Source organism: Phymastichus coffea, unplaced genomic scaffold, assembly GCF_024137745.1.
Source record: "Phymastichus coffea isolate CEN01 unplaced genomic scaffold, Cenicafe_Pcof_1.1 PCOF00002, whole genome shotgun sequence".
Taxonomy (NCBI): Eukaryota; Metazoa; Arthropoda; class Insecta; order Hymenoptera; family Eulophidae; genus Phymastichus; species Phymastichus coffea.
The window spans coordinates 5,713,323-5,727,608 of NW_026706813.1; the positions used below are offsets into that span (position 1 = coordinate 5,713,323).

A 14,286-nucleotide genomic window follows, 5' to 3' on the forward strand; every position below is an offset into this window, starting at 1 on the left:
TCCTCTAAATAGCTTTTTCCGCCGATAAAAAAAATACGGGTCTTTTATATTTTTATGAACTATGACATATCTCAATTGCAGAAAAATCGGACGCGGAGAATTGGGGACGTTTCCTTGTTAACCTTGCTTTCATTTTCTGAAACTCAACAAATAATGTAATGGCTTACTTATAACGTAAAAGTTGCAGTTGTTGAACTATAAGAAATTGTTTACTACTTTGACACTTCTCGAAACACTTAAACCTTCTGACAATATTTTTTATTTAATTATACATTAAAAATCTACTACTGTACCAATTTCCAGAACTATAGTCGATGAGTTTTTCCCAGATAAAACTTTACACGTTTGACCACTTTCTCATGCTCATTACCCTCACTACACCTTCTTATTAACGGGCTCTAGCTTTGTCGAGATTATATCTAACTTGTATAATAAATTTAAATATAATATGGATTCTCAGTCTATAATAATAATAATTTATGTAATCACAGTATAAAAATTGTTTGTGACCTCGAACATTAACATTCAGAAAAATTCATGCCTGTTAATATGAAATATAAAAATTAGAATGTAGATTTTAGTAATAGTGTTCTTGTTAATGTCTTGGTGTTATATGATGACACTTGCAGGAAACTTGTATTGAACACAAAACTTGTATTGTATAGGAAACTTGTATTGAATTTCGATTACTTTTCTAAGTCTCAGAAATGTATTTTTAGGATATCAGAATACTTAAAATTAGATTATAAATTAAATATTGCATATGTGAAACTGGAAAATCTGGACATGTTAATAGTAGACTATTATAATATAAAATACAATGAAGGCTAAATATTTTGGTTGTTTTGCGAAGAACTTAAAGTGAAATTCACTAGACATTAAAAAAAAAAACATTCTACAAAAGATATTGTAATTAAATATATAAATAATGATCAAAGCAACATGAAAAGATATGCTTTGAATTTCCTACGTAACCAAGGTCTTGTACACAAAAAGAACTAACTAGTATTATAATACTATCTGGAAAGATAAGAAGTGATATGACGAATGATGTAGAAAAAATTGAGTGCACTAACTATATGGCATATTTTCCGGGAAGTACATTATGGAAACACCATAGAAATTGTACTAAATTTAGTGATTCACAGTACAATTTTCATGAAGTACCTAGTAAAGCAGATTTTGAAAGATATATAAAATTAATAAGGAGTCAAGATTTTTACAAAAAAATTATCCTCTTTGTTGCTCACTTACATTTATTACACACAACAGATGAAAAGTTGAGATTGATCGTATATAAAATATTTATTTTGTAATAAAATTCAAAATATAAAATTTTAATAAATGTTTACCTACAGAATTGATGTTAATTTACTTACCGTACAAAATATGTATTGACAATTTTGTAATAAATACTATAATATACATTATAGTAAAAATATTAATAAAAATTTATCCAGAGGTATACAATGAGTATTGGTAAAAAATTTTTTCTTTGAGCTAACAGATTTTTATCTAATGACTTTTTTTTCGTAAAAATTACTGTTTCCAATGTAATTGTAAAAATAAAATTTTATTACTGATTTGGCCTGTAACAATATTAATCGTCAGGTAAATAAGAAACAAAATTATCGCCTTTATTCTTGGTATTGCAAGAGGGTACTGGGGATTTTGGACCAATCGTATCACAAAAAATATTCACGCCTACAAACATGCATGTTGCTGCTTCAAAATCTAGAAAACTGAATTCAGGTAAAATAATTTTTCGTGTATTGTAAATATGAAATGTTAAAAAAAAATGTACAGGTCTCTTCAAAACATGGTTAAAAAAAGTATATTTTCTAATGTGGAACCTACAACAATACTATTAATTGATTCATGGAGCAGTCACTGTACAGTAGCTGTCGAGAAAGCTACGCCGTATGATAAAACGGTACATCTAAAACAAATACCCATCGGAACTACTGGAAATATTTAGCAATTAGATGTTTTTGGATTCCGTACTTGAATTTCGTTTTCAGTTTTTTTAGAAAAAAAAATTTTCTAATTACAACCACCCCTACCATAGTTAGGGGATGCATACCCTTAAAGATTGGTACGACGTATAATTTTGTTAACAGTCAACTTCCAGTTGAATTTGAAAATTTGTTACGTAGAAATAGGATATCCTGAAAAATTTACTTTAAAGACAAATTTCAGGGATTGTTTTCACCCCATTAAAACATTTATTACTATATAAAATACTGTTCATCTCTTGTTTTTCTGAAAATTCATAATTGACCGAAATCCCATTGAAATCTACGGCGCTTTCTTGAATAAGAATGAAAATTATCTTAAGGTAGTTGCCTATATCGTATAAAAACAAAAAAAGCCGAAACACGTCAACTTTAGTTTTCAATGTCCTTTAGGACAATATAAGTTTCGTTGACCTTGGATTAGATTTGTATTTTACCGAGACAAAAATTCAAAAATAAAATAACTTTCGCCCTCTTGAAAAATAAGGGATGCCATCCCTGCGGACACTAGTGTGTTGTATAATATAGTTATTCAGTAATAAACATTTACTAGTTGTTTTCACAAAGAAATCTTATGTAGGAAAGGAGATATACTGAAAAAACTGTTTTTAGGGTCAAACTTTAGGGGTAGTTTTCGCCTCTTTAACCGTTTATTAGCACATAAAAAAAATACGTGTCGCTTATTTTTTAGTCCTCTACAACATATCACAGTTTCATTGGAATCGGTTCCACACACTTCCCTTATCTTCCTTGTTAGTGAAACTCGTTAGAGATAGAAGATATGCGTTGCGATTAGCTTAAATCTTTTGGCAGGTTATCTTTACCACCAACTTTATTTTAAAATTTAAGTCAGGGCAAAATATTTTTCCAATAAAAAACTACTAGTACAAACTTATATAGATTATCTATTATTATAAAAATACTCTGTAAGGATAGTTTTAGAGTTTTAGAGTAGTCGATTATTTTACTATGGAGTCTGACGGATATTAATTTTGAAATAAACTATCGACCTTTTCAAAACTTTTTCAAAATATAACATATCATGAAAGTTATTTTGTCTTTGGTACGGTATAAACGTAGCGAATTAAGGATTGTTGCCGTGGGTATAATTGTCGCATAGATTTTTTTTGCGTATTCATTACTTTAGCATAAGCCTGAAGCCATTAATCGCGAAATAAATTTTGATTTCAATTTTTTATTTTTTGTTTACCGTGAACGTTTCGAACTTCAAACTCATAAGCCTGTTTGATCTCAACATGACTGATTCAAGGTCATTTCCAAGATCAAATATGCATGCTGTGCAAAAAGTTAAATTTTGACTGTAGATTCTGAAAGTATAGAAAATTTGTCGTTCAGGTATAATATTTTGCATTTTTTTTATCGCGACTGTATATGTCATTTTAAGGTCATTAAATGCTAATGTCTTGAGAACGAATATGTCGATTTAAAAAATACAAAAATATGCCTTTGTGAAATCAGATAACTATTTTCATACGTTTTAAGGGTTGTTGAATCCGAATTTACAATTCGTTTGACCCCAGCACGTCAGGTTTGAAGCAATTTGAAGTTCAAGTGGAAAACAGTCGTTTAGAAAGGAATGACTCGTATTTCTACGGTTTCCAGAGCCGCTGACTTCAAATCCGAGGTTAGCTTGATCTCATTAACCCATTAATACCCAAGCCGAATCTGGTAGAGATAGCCTTGAAATAACTATTGAGTTTATGTTATAGCTCAAAAATAATTTACATGTGTTTTTTCTTTTTGCATTTCCAATTGTTTATAAAAAGTTATTTAAACAAATTGACAAAAGTTTTAGTTTTTTGAAAAACTATTTACGGCAATCGGTTCTACGGGAAAAACCAAGGCGAAAACCTCTGTAGCGTTTTTTTGTCAGACTCGATTTTGTTGGTGTAATTTCGTTATAAACAATTTGAAACTGAGAAGTGATGCTGACCTCGTTGTATCCCAATCCGAATCTAGTCGAGATAGCCTTGAAATAACTATTGGGTTCATGTTATAGCTCAAAAATAATTTACATGTATTTTTTCTTTTTGCATTTCCAATTGTTTATAAAAAGTTATTTAAACAAATTGACAAAAGTTTTAGTTTTTTGAAAAACTATTTACGGCAATCGATTCTACGGGAAAAACCAAGGCGAAAACGTCTGTAAGATTTTCTTGTCAGACTCGATTTTGTTCGTGTATATTCGTTATAAACAATTTGAAACTGAGAAGTGATGCTGACAAAAACCTCTCTAACATTATTTTTTTCGAACCAACGGTTTTTGTTAATCATTATGGGTAAAAGAACTACTTTCTTCAAAATAGATCCTTAAAAACAATTACGAATGATTTTCTCTGTGAGTTTTGCAAAAATAAATATCACATATTCAGTCAATACTGAACAATTTTCGTTGTCACACTTTCTACGTTTCCCAACCTTTATCTGATGTTCCTCTGTCGGAGTTTTAACTTTTTTCTGTCGTTTGGGTCGATGAGTATTTTCGAGTTTTTGAATATAATATTCTCAAACTTCCTCCACAATATCTTTTGAACCTTTCTTCTCATCTGGATGGAGTTTATTGTAAATAACAGTAGCATTAGCTAATGAAGCTTGAATAAGTCTCATGAAGAGACACCACGTCCATTTTTTGCTTCGGATTGTAGGCATAAGTGCATTACAATGCTGGTCGTGTAAGTCTACTCCACCCATGTGCCTATTATACGAGGTGTGATCAAAAAGTAAGGTGAATTTTGAAATTTAGCGGGATACGTCCGTTCGATCTTCGACTTTTTTATTTGGTCGGTACCCTCGTCTAGAACATACGTTCCAAATTTCAGCTTTGTAGTATGTTTGGTTTGTTTGTGAGAGGCATCAAGGTTAGAAGTGTTTTGCGTGCTCCACGATTTGCTGCTGTCTAAAAACATGGATCAAAGAGTTTGCATTAAATTTTGTGTGAAAAATGGAATCAAATGTTCCAAAACACTTGAAATGCTGAAAGTGGCATACGGTGAGTCTACTTTAAGCCAAAAAAATGTTTACAAGTGGTAAAAACTCTTCCAAGAAGGCCGAGAAGACACCGACGACGAACCTCGTTCTGGACGCCCCAGCACATCAACAACAGATGAGAATGTTGAAGAAGTGAAGAAAATAGTGTTGGGAAATCGTCGAATTACCATTAGAGAAATTGCTGATGATATTGGCATCTTATTTGGTTCGTGCCAATCAATTTTGACGAGTGTTTTAGACATGAGACGTGTGTCAGCGAAGTTTGTTCCGAAATTGCTCAATTTCGACCAAAAGAAACGTCGCATGAGCATCGCCCAAGAGCTACTGAATGACGTCAACGATGATCCAGATTTACCCAACAGGGTTATAACAGGTGACGAAACATGGGTATACGGTTATGACGTCGAGACTAAGACTCAATCGTCCCTGTGGAGGCATTCTGGATCACCAAGACCAAAAAAAGCACGCCAAGTTCGATCAAATGTAAAGGTTTGGCTTACAGTTTTCTTTGACTGCAGGGGCGTGGTGCATCATGAGTTCTTGCCACAGGGTAGAACAGTAAATAAGGAATATTACCTGCAAGTTATGCGCAATTTGCGCGAAGCAATCCGCCAGAAACGTCCGAATTTGTGGAAAAATAAAAATTGGCTTTTGCACCATGATAACGCCCCTGTTCACACAACGTTGCTTGTGCGCGAATTTTTGGCTAAAACCAACACAGTAACGATGCCACAGGCACCGTATTCCCCAGATCTGGCCCCCTGTGACTTCTTCTTGTTCCCAAAACTGAAGAGGCCCATGAAAGGACGGCGTTTTGCCACGATTGAGGAGATAAAGACGGCATCGAAGGATGAACTAAACAAGATCACAAAAAATGATTTTTTGAAATGTTTTGAGGATTGGAAAAAGCGTTGGCACAAGTGCATTATATCCAAGGGGGATTACTTTGAAGGAGATAAAATAAAAATTGATGAATAAATAAATATTTTTTGAGAAAAAGAAAAATTCACCTTACTTTTTGATCACACCTCGTACATTGAGAAAGCTTGATGAAAGAAAATTTTTTGTTTAGTTTTATTATGCCATCTTTTCATTTCAACTTTCGGTTCATCTCCGTATTTAATTGAGAGAACTGATACGGGTTTTGAGTCCATCACCGTTATGTAATTCAGTTTCGGTTCGTAAAATTCAAATGATGGAAACTGGTTTATGATTTCTAATTACAATTGTATGATAAAAGGCTAAAGAGGTTTTCGCCTTAGTTTTTCCCGTAGAATCGATTGCCGTAAATAGTTTTTCAAAAAACTAAAACTTTTGTCAATTTGTTTAAATAACTTTTTATAAACAATTGGAAATGCAAAAAGAAAAAACACGTGTAAATTATTTTTGAGCTATAACATGAACCCAATAGTTATTTCAAGGCTATCTCGACTAGATTCGGCTTGGGTATTAATGGGTTAAGTCTAGGTCGAGATCTCCTTAAATTAAAATCACCGAGAAAGATATATTTTACTCTGAAAAGTTACTTCCTTACGTTTTGAGAATCGTTGAATCCGAATTGAGCATTAAAATAGCTCTAAGAACATCCAAATCCCGTTTGATAAGGAGAACAATAGTTGACCCATGAAGGGTCATATAGATATATCTAATCTTACACTTTTCTTCTTTTGTAATGGACCCTTTTATTTTCAAAACATAGATGCAGCGGATTTCTTGTCTGTTTTTGTGTGTATACAGAAAGAGTGGCCGAGAAGAACAGATTTTAACCCAGGTATAAAAAATATGCTCTGTGATCCTTTAATAGATCTATAAAGATAGAAGGTCTTTGTTTCCACCCATTTATACCAAACTGAATCTCGTGAAGCAATTCGTCAAAACTCTGGCCAAGACTGAAAAATGTTTTGAATACTTAAGACAGAAGTTTCTAAGCATAAATGATGCCAAACTAAAAGAAGGTGTTTTCGATGGTCCTCAAATTCACACATTATTCCGAAATAAAGATTTTATCATAAAAATGACCCCTGTAGGTTCAACAACTGTTAGGCTGCATGGTCAAATATCAAAAAAGTCGCAAAGAATTTCTTAAGAATTCAGAAAAATGTAGATTACAAAACTTTAGTTCAAGATTTATTGAATAACTATAAAGTTAGGTTGTTTAATGAACTTAAAACTACTTTCTACATTCTACATTCATTTCCCACATTCCAGCTACATTCTAACATTAAAACTACTTTTTCCTGAGTTTGACCTTGAAATATGCCTTCGATTCTGACGTGGTGGGGTCAAACTAACTGCGAATTCGGATTCAGCGTGGCAAAATACATGGGAATATATGTATATGGTTTTTTTATACGGAACATGTATTTTTTTTTATGTTCCTGTGAATTGAAAATTTTATTAGACTAAATATATGTACTGTCTTAATTTATTAACAGCTTGAAAATATTAAGAAAACTAGCGACCTACTTAATATTTACATTATATGTATGGTTATCGAATCTTGTGATCGTCAATTTTGTCAACTACAAGATTATGATACCGAATAATGATAATGACAGATAGTAGATATTTAAAAGGCTGTTATAGATGAGAAACTTTTTATAAACGCGTCTATCAACATTATTTTCTATCAAACAGTTCAGCCAATTATTGAACACAGCTCCATATAGAAATGGCCGCTTGGCAAGTTCATAGGAGTAGTTCATAATGATTGCGACATACGAAACTTTTTCAGCATGTTTCTTGCATGCATATCTACTATAGACAATGAATTCTGTTCCATAATTTTCGGTTAATAAAAAGTTGTGCACAAAATACTTATAAATTTCGTAAGTGCAGCTTCGTTAGCAAGGCGGTAGGGGTGGTTCATAGGGGATGCGACAAACGGAAACTTTTTTCGCGTGTTCCTTGCATACACATCTACTATAGAAATTATATATTGTAACGGACGTTTTGTATTCAAGCCGAGACATTAAACCATCTAACTAAGGAAAAATTATATCTTACGCAAACGAATTTTCATCTACTAAACGAATAACATATTTAATGCTAATTTACCTAAATTGCAATTAAAGAGAATTTGAACATTGATAACAGTTTAACTCTACAGTTATCAACAAAACTAGATATTAAGTTGATAGACGTGTTGTATGAACTAAAAAGTCATGAACTCTTAGAAATGGAATTAAACAAATTCATGAAGATATCATGAGCATATGTAAATAATAAAAATAACTTGACAACAGCTAAGGTTGATTTAATTGATGTTGATTGATAATATTCGCTACATACGTATAAGTCAATTGAAAATAAGTAGATATCTATAAAACACTTATAACTCAATGACTACTCAGTTTAATAAATAATTGGCTGTATCGAAACTGATAAAATTCTATTAATTAAAGCGAAATACATGGAAATTTGCGAGAGTGCATAGGCAAAACGGCGCTCTAGAATTTTCGATGTGCGAAAACAAAGATACTTGTAACTGAAGTAGTGGGGTAAGATTCGCAATCCACTATTATGTATAAATAGGCCGGCGTACATCACTTGGATCAGCATTGATCTGAGCACCATACAGGCAGTTGGACTCATGTTGAATAAATGACTGGCAACAGTCTTTATTTAATAATTCTGTTTCTCTGTGTGTTAGTTCAGAACCCTACTCTTCATATTAGTTTAGATCATCTCCAGATAATTATTTTTATCCGAGAGACAGTATCCTTCTAAGATTATTGTTAAACCATTATATTCTCATAATTAACAAGTGTGGAGAGTGACCTTTTATTAATGCCCTGATGCTGTTTGGTCTATTTTCCTAGAATAGGTAGAAATAATTGGTCGTATGGCCCATTGTAATTAGATATTGCTCTGAAATATTCTTTTGGAGCAACTGCTAGTTACTTTTCACTATTTACAAAATCATTATCATCACATTCGCATGTTTATGTAAAGATTAAATATTTTTCATTTCGAGTAAAAATAAATTGATAATACATGACTGAGTTCAAATTCTCTTTAAATGCAGGTTAAGAACAAATATAACAAAAAATTTGTATATGTTTGAAAGTAATATAATTTGAAGTGTTACAATATTGATCAATAATTTCTGGTTAAAATATATAGTTGTGCATGAAATACTTATAAATTACGCAAGATCAACTTGTTTAATAGATAGGGCTGGTTGATAGAGGATGCCTCAATGAAATTCTTTTCACTTTAATCTATGATCTATATTTACAATAAAAAAAGTCAGTCAAGGAATAACTATTTGCTAATATAAGGATAAAAATAAATTTCTAGGGGTCAAAATCAGTATAATATTTTTAGCAAAGATATCAATGTCATACCTATAAAAATCAACAAATGCAGTTATTAAATTAATTTTTTGTTGGCGACATTTTCGGTGCAATCCAACATTGCAAAATTCATATTCTTCAAGAGAAGCACAACTGATTAATAATTTTTTATACTGGTAGTACCAATAGATTTTAATTTATATTTAGTCTTCAAACTAAAAGCAAATCATAATAGTCTAAATAAGTTATAGTTTATAATCTTACTCATAATTTCTAATAGCTGCAGCAATAAAGATCCTCAAGACAAAGCAGTGTTTGTATTTATCATAACTATCAATCAAATATGATTCAAAATGTTGAGCATAAATACAATAATCTTAAACTATTATTATTTGAAAATAATTTGACATAAGTATACCAATGGTGAACAAAAAAATTTGGATTTTAAAATTTCAACATCCATTTCAAGCTACCCGATCTTCAATTAAAGTAAATATTGTTGAATAAATCTTGAAAATTTCATAGAATTGAAGATTTATTGTAAATTAAAAATTATCTTTATACTATTAAATATAGATTAAATTAAAGTACCACCTTTAAGCGACTAGACATGAATAATTTGAAAAATTGTAAAACTTTGAAAAATAATCAGAAATCATGCTAATGAACACATGTACAAATATGTAATTGTAATGAATTTTAATTTAACAGTAAAAAGATTTTGTTATATTTAAATTCCGTCTAAACTTACTTTCTTGGATAGGGTGCATGTTATGCTTTTTTAAGCTGATTTACTTATATTGACTTGAAATTTCAAATAAAGAAAATATTCTTAAACATATTATTTATCCTCTGTATAATCTACAGCTGTCCATTCTTCTCCAGATTATAGGATTACTCATTCGACTATTATTTTTATAACAATATTTTCCATAACAAAGTACATACATACGTACAGTAGACACAGACAGGATATAGATGCATAAGCGTGTAGTACGCTACGCTAGCGCCAACACCCACTTTATCGTTACCCTAACTGCAGTGATGAGAATCCGATGAGGCTACAAAAAATTTCATTTTCATGAAGTTGTATCTCATCTATATTATTTATACAACTATGCCCAAGATTCTCAGTCGGTAGTCAGCCATTATATTTCTCGTTCCGGTTCCAATGTTTATTTATATTTTCAAAATTCGTTCGGCTTTCTGAGTCACGTTTGGCATTTCAAATAGTAATAGGTACGTAATTTTCATAGTGCGACTGAAAAATCGTTATTTGAGGAACTAGCAAGTTTGAAGAAAAAATGTAAGACAAATAAAATTAAAAAATAAATTAGTACTTATTGTAGGTGCTGGAGGTTTGGGCTGTCCATCGTCTTTATATTTAGCTAGTGTAAGTATTGCTCACATAAGTATTTTTAATTACGATGACATAAAACTCAAAATATTTATCAAAAATTGTGAAAATTAAGCATTTAGAATTAATAAATTGTGTTGTTATTTTCAGTAAATACTCTTTATGCCTCAACACATCCTGAGTATTCAGCATATTTATATTTAGTAACATCAATATCACTAGTTGCCTTGAACCCCATTGGTTTTGTTTTTCTGGAAGTGGCTAAGCACAGTGAAGGAGTAGACAATCGTACTGAAAGAAGTAATTGGGACATGCTTAAAGCAATTGCCAAAGGGATTGCTTTAAATCCTATACTAGTTATGACTATTCTCGAAATCATTAGAAATCTCATATTCAGTCATAAGTTGCCAACTTTGCTCGAAGTAGTTCTAGAAGTCCTTGGAAATGCATTCTCAGCAAGTGCTCTCTTTTAGCTTGAACTCATGATGGTTGGCAAAATTCACAAGCTCAAGGGTGTAGCATTAGTAATACCAGGAATTCTCATTTTTGTTAAACTTCTAGTCCTTTCATTAGTTATTAGAGAATCTGTGATACTACTGAATGCTGGAGAAAATTCCACCGACACATCTGATTTGCGCACTCTTGGTTTTCTCTATGGAACCATTCCTACTGCTCCAGCTTTATTTATTTTCACACTGCATTATAATAATGATATTGATCTGATTGTTTCGCCTATGGTTGTGTGTGCTATCCTGTCTGCCTCTTTGATGTTTATATCAGCAAAATTAATAAGTGCTATTAAAGGAGAAGTATCACCTGCTGATGAAGGTAAGCGAACTTAAAAATTTCAAATATATTGTTAGTGAATATCTTATTTCACGCTCATTATGTGAATGCTTTGTAGTTGAAAAGGTTGGTGGAAAAGCTCTACCATGTTTAGTTGATGTAAGAAATGAAACTCAAGTTGCCAATGCTGTTAAAAATGCAGTGGATAAATTTGGAGGAATTGATATTCTAGTCAATAATGCCAGTACAATTTCTCTGACTGATACTTTGAATACTGAAATGAAGAGATATGACCTCATGAATCAAACCAATGCAAGAGGAACTTTTCTAGTGTAGGTTGAAGAGTCTTGTTTCTTATATCTTTTATAAAAAATGTAATTTTATAAGTCAAAGCTTTGTCTACGTCATCTGTTAAAAAGTAAAAATCCACACATAATCAATTTAAGTCCACCTCTTAATATGCATCCAATCTGGTTCAAGAATCATATTGCCTATACAATAGCAAAATATGGTATGTCTATGTGCGTTCTTGGTATGGCAAAGGAATTCAAAGATTAAGGAGTTACTGTTAATGCTCTGTGGCCTAAGACTGGTAATAATTATTATATTTAAAAATTAATTTTTTTTTTATAATTAGTTTAGTTAAAACTCATTTATTTTGTTTTTTTCAGCTATTCATACTGCAGCCATGGAAATATTGGCAGATTCAGAATCAGCGAGAATTAGTCGGAAACCAGAAATTGTAGCTAATGCTGTTTGTGCTATTATGTGCAAGGACAGTAAAGATGTGACTGGCAATTTCTTTATGGATGAAGATCTATTGAAGAATGAAGGTGTTAGTGATTTTGTTCAGTATGCTTATGTACGTAATCCCATTCTACAATATCTTATAAATTGCTAATTTTGTGGAATTATATTGTTTTTAATAACAAATTTTATTTTTATAGCAAATGCTGATAACCTTATGCTGGATTTCTTCATGGATGTCGATAAAATATACCCAAGAATGGTTGAAAAAGAAGTGCAACGGCATCAGAAATTAAGTCAAGCAAGTGCAGGAAGTGGTGGAAAAATTGGGTGTACACCCAACATGAATTGAATCACGACCCCCCAGTTAGGTTGGTATGAGAATTCCGTCGTTGCATCGGAACGAAGAAACCGCGGGAAAATTCAAAAATGAAAATTCGTTTTAAGATACGATAAAAAGCTAAAACGTTACTAATTTGTTTTTAGGTTTAAAATTAATTGTTTGCCGAACAATGAATTTAGATGCATGATTATTTGATTTTAGGTTTTAATTATATAATTTAAGAACGAGCGTTATACTATGGCCGATCTGAAAACCACCGTTACGGACTGAAAGTAGCACTCATACCAACCTAACTGGGTGGGTCGCGATTCAATTCACGTTGGGTGTACATATTACTATTTGAAATGCCAAACGTGACTCAGAAAGCCGAACGAATTTTGAAAATATAAACAAACATTTGAACCGGAACGAGAAATACAATGGCTGAATGCCGACTGAGAATCTTGACCGATGCAAAGACAGCCCGACACAAATAACATTTTATAAAAAAAAATGATCACATCTCACGTATGTCTAATTGTACTTCTCGAAAAAATAATTATTTGTTATTGTACCATTATATTTCTGAGAAAAAATAAAAAATATCGTTATCGATAATTCACCTCCTATTTATTCACATAAAAGACATAATTAAGCAAAAATAAATTCACAGAAAAATTGTACCTTCTGAAGTCTAATTTGTACCATCAGTACAATTCTATAAATTTGTTTCTAAAAGAAATAATAGGATAATTACAAATTACCACTAATTGTTACAACTTACAAGGATGTCATCCGGAAATGCACTTTGCGCAGGCGTAGAGCTTTATAATTGTCCTATTATTTCTTTTAGAAACGAATTTATAGGACTGTACTGATGGTACAATTTAGACTATAGAAGGTACAATGTTTCTGTGAATTTAGTTTTGCTTAATTATGTCTTTTATGTGAATAAATAGGAGGTGAATTATCGATAACGATATTTTTTATTTTTTATGAGAAATATAATGGTACAATAACAAATAATTATTTTTTCGAGAAGTACAATTATACATGCGTGAGATGTGATCATTTTTTTTTATAAAATGTTATTTTATCGGGCTGTTTTCGCATTGGTGAATCTTGGGCATAGTTGTATAAACAATATAGATGAAATACAACTTTATGAAAATGAAATTTTTTGTAGCCTCATCGGATTCTCATCACTGCCCTAACTCTCCATCCGACAAACTATATTACAAATACTAAAAAATGCCAATCAAATCTTCTCAAACTGCACCCTCCAAATATACTAGCAATTTAAACTGTACCCTTCTAGTTATCATATTAAAAAATCAAAACTAATGCACGTTCTACGAGGTGTTGTAAGGGCGATAACATCGTTAATTATCAATGTTTGTACCTTGTACACAAAAAACTGTATCCCGACCTATCTTAACTGTACTATCTTTACTTTTCGAAATCATTAATTCAAATAACAAAATAATTAAGGCAACCCATTCTTCCACTAGCTGTGGAGCAATAATGGTCAGAGTATATGAATCGCGCGAATCACTACTCGGAGGCTGGAGAACTAAACAACTTTAAATTTTGCGGAAAGACGTTAATTTATGAACAGCACATTGTCAAACTGTAATATAAATATAATATATTAATAATAACTCAAACTACACCCTTTTAAATATTAATATAAATTATATTACAATGCAAAATTATACTACTGCTAGTTTTACGATATATTGCTAGTGCTAT

General features: G+C 31.5%; 1 protein-coding gene and 1 pseudogene across 2 annotated transcripts in view; one reads left to right on the top strand and one right to left on the bottom strand.

Moving 5' to 3' along the window:
* The window catches only part of LOC131663142 (probable serine/threonine-protein kinase DDB_G0283337), a 270,050-nt gene extending 259,714 nt beyond the window's left edge, over positions 1 to 10,336 (bottom strand). For both annotated transcript variants that reach the window (XM_058933298.1, XM_058933307.1), the window contains exon 1: positions 10,074 to 10,336. In XM_058933298.1, coding sequence (XP_058789281.1) covers positions 10,074 to 10,092 — 19 coding nt within the window. In that variant the 5' untranslated portion in view covers positions 10,093 to 10,336. The remainder of the gene's footprint in view (positions 1 to 10,073) is intronic.
* Positions 10,337 to 10,439: 103 nt separating this feature from the next.
* Positions 10,440 to 12,515, top strand: LOC131663621 (uncharacterized; annotated as a pseudogene).
* Positions 12,516 to 14,286: the final 1,771 nt, after the last annotated feature.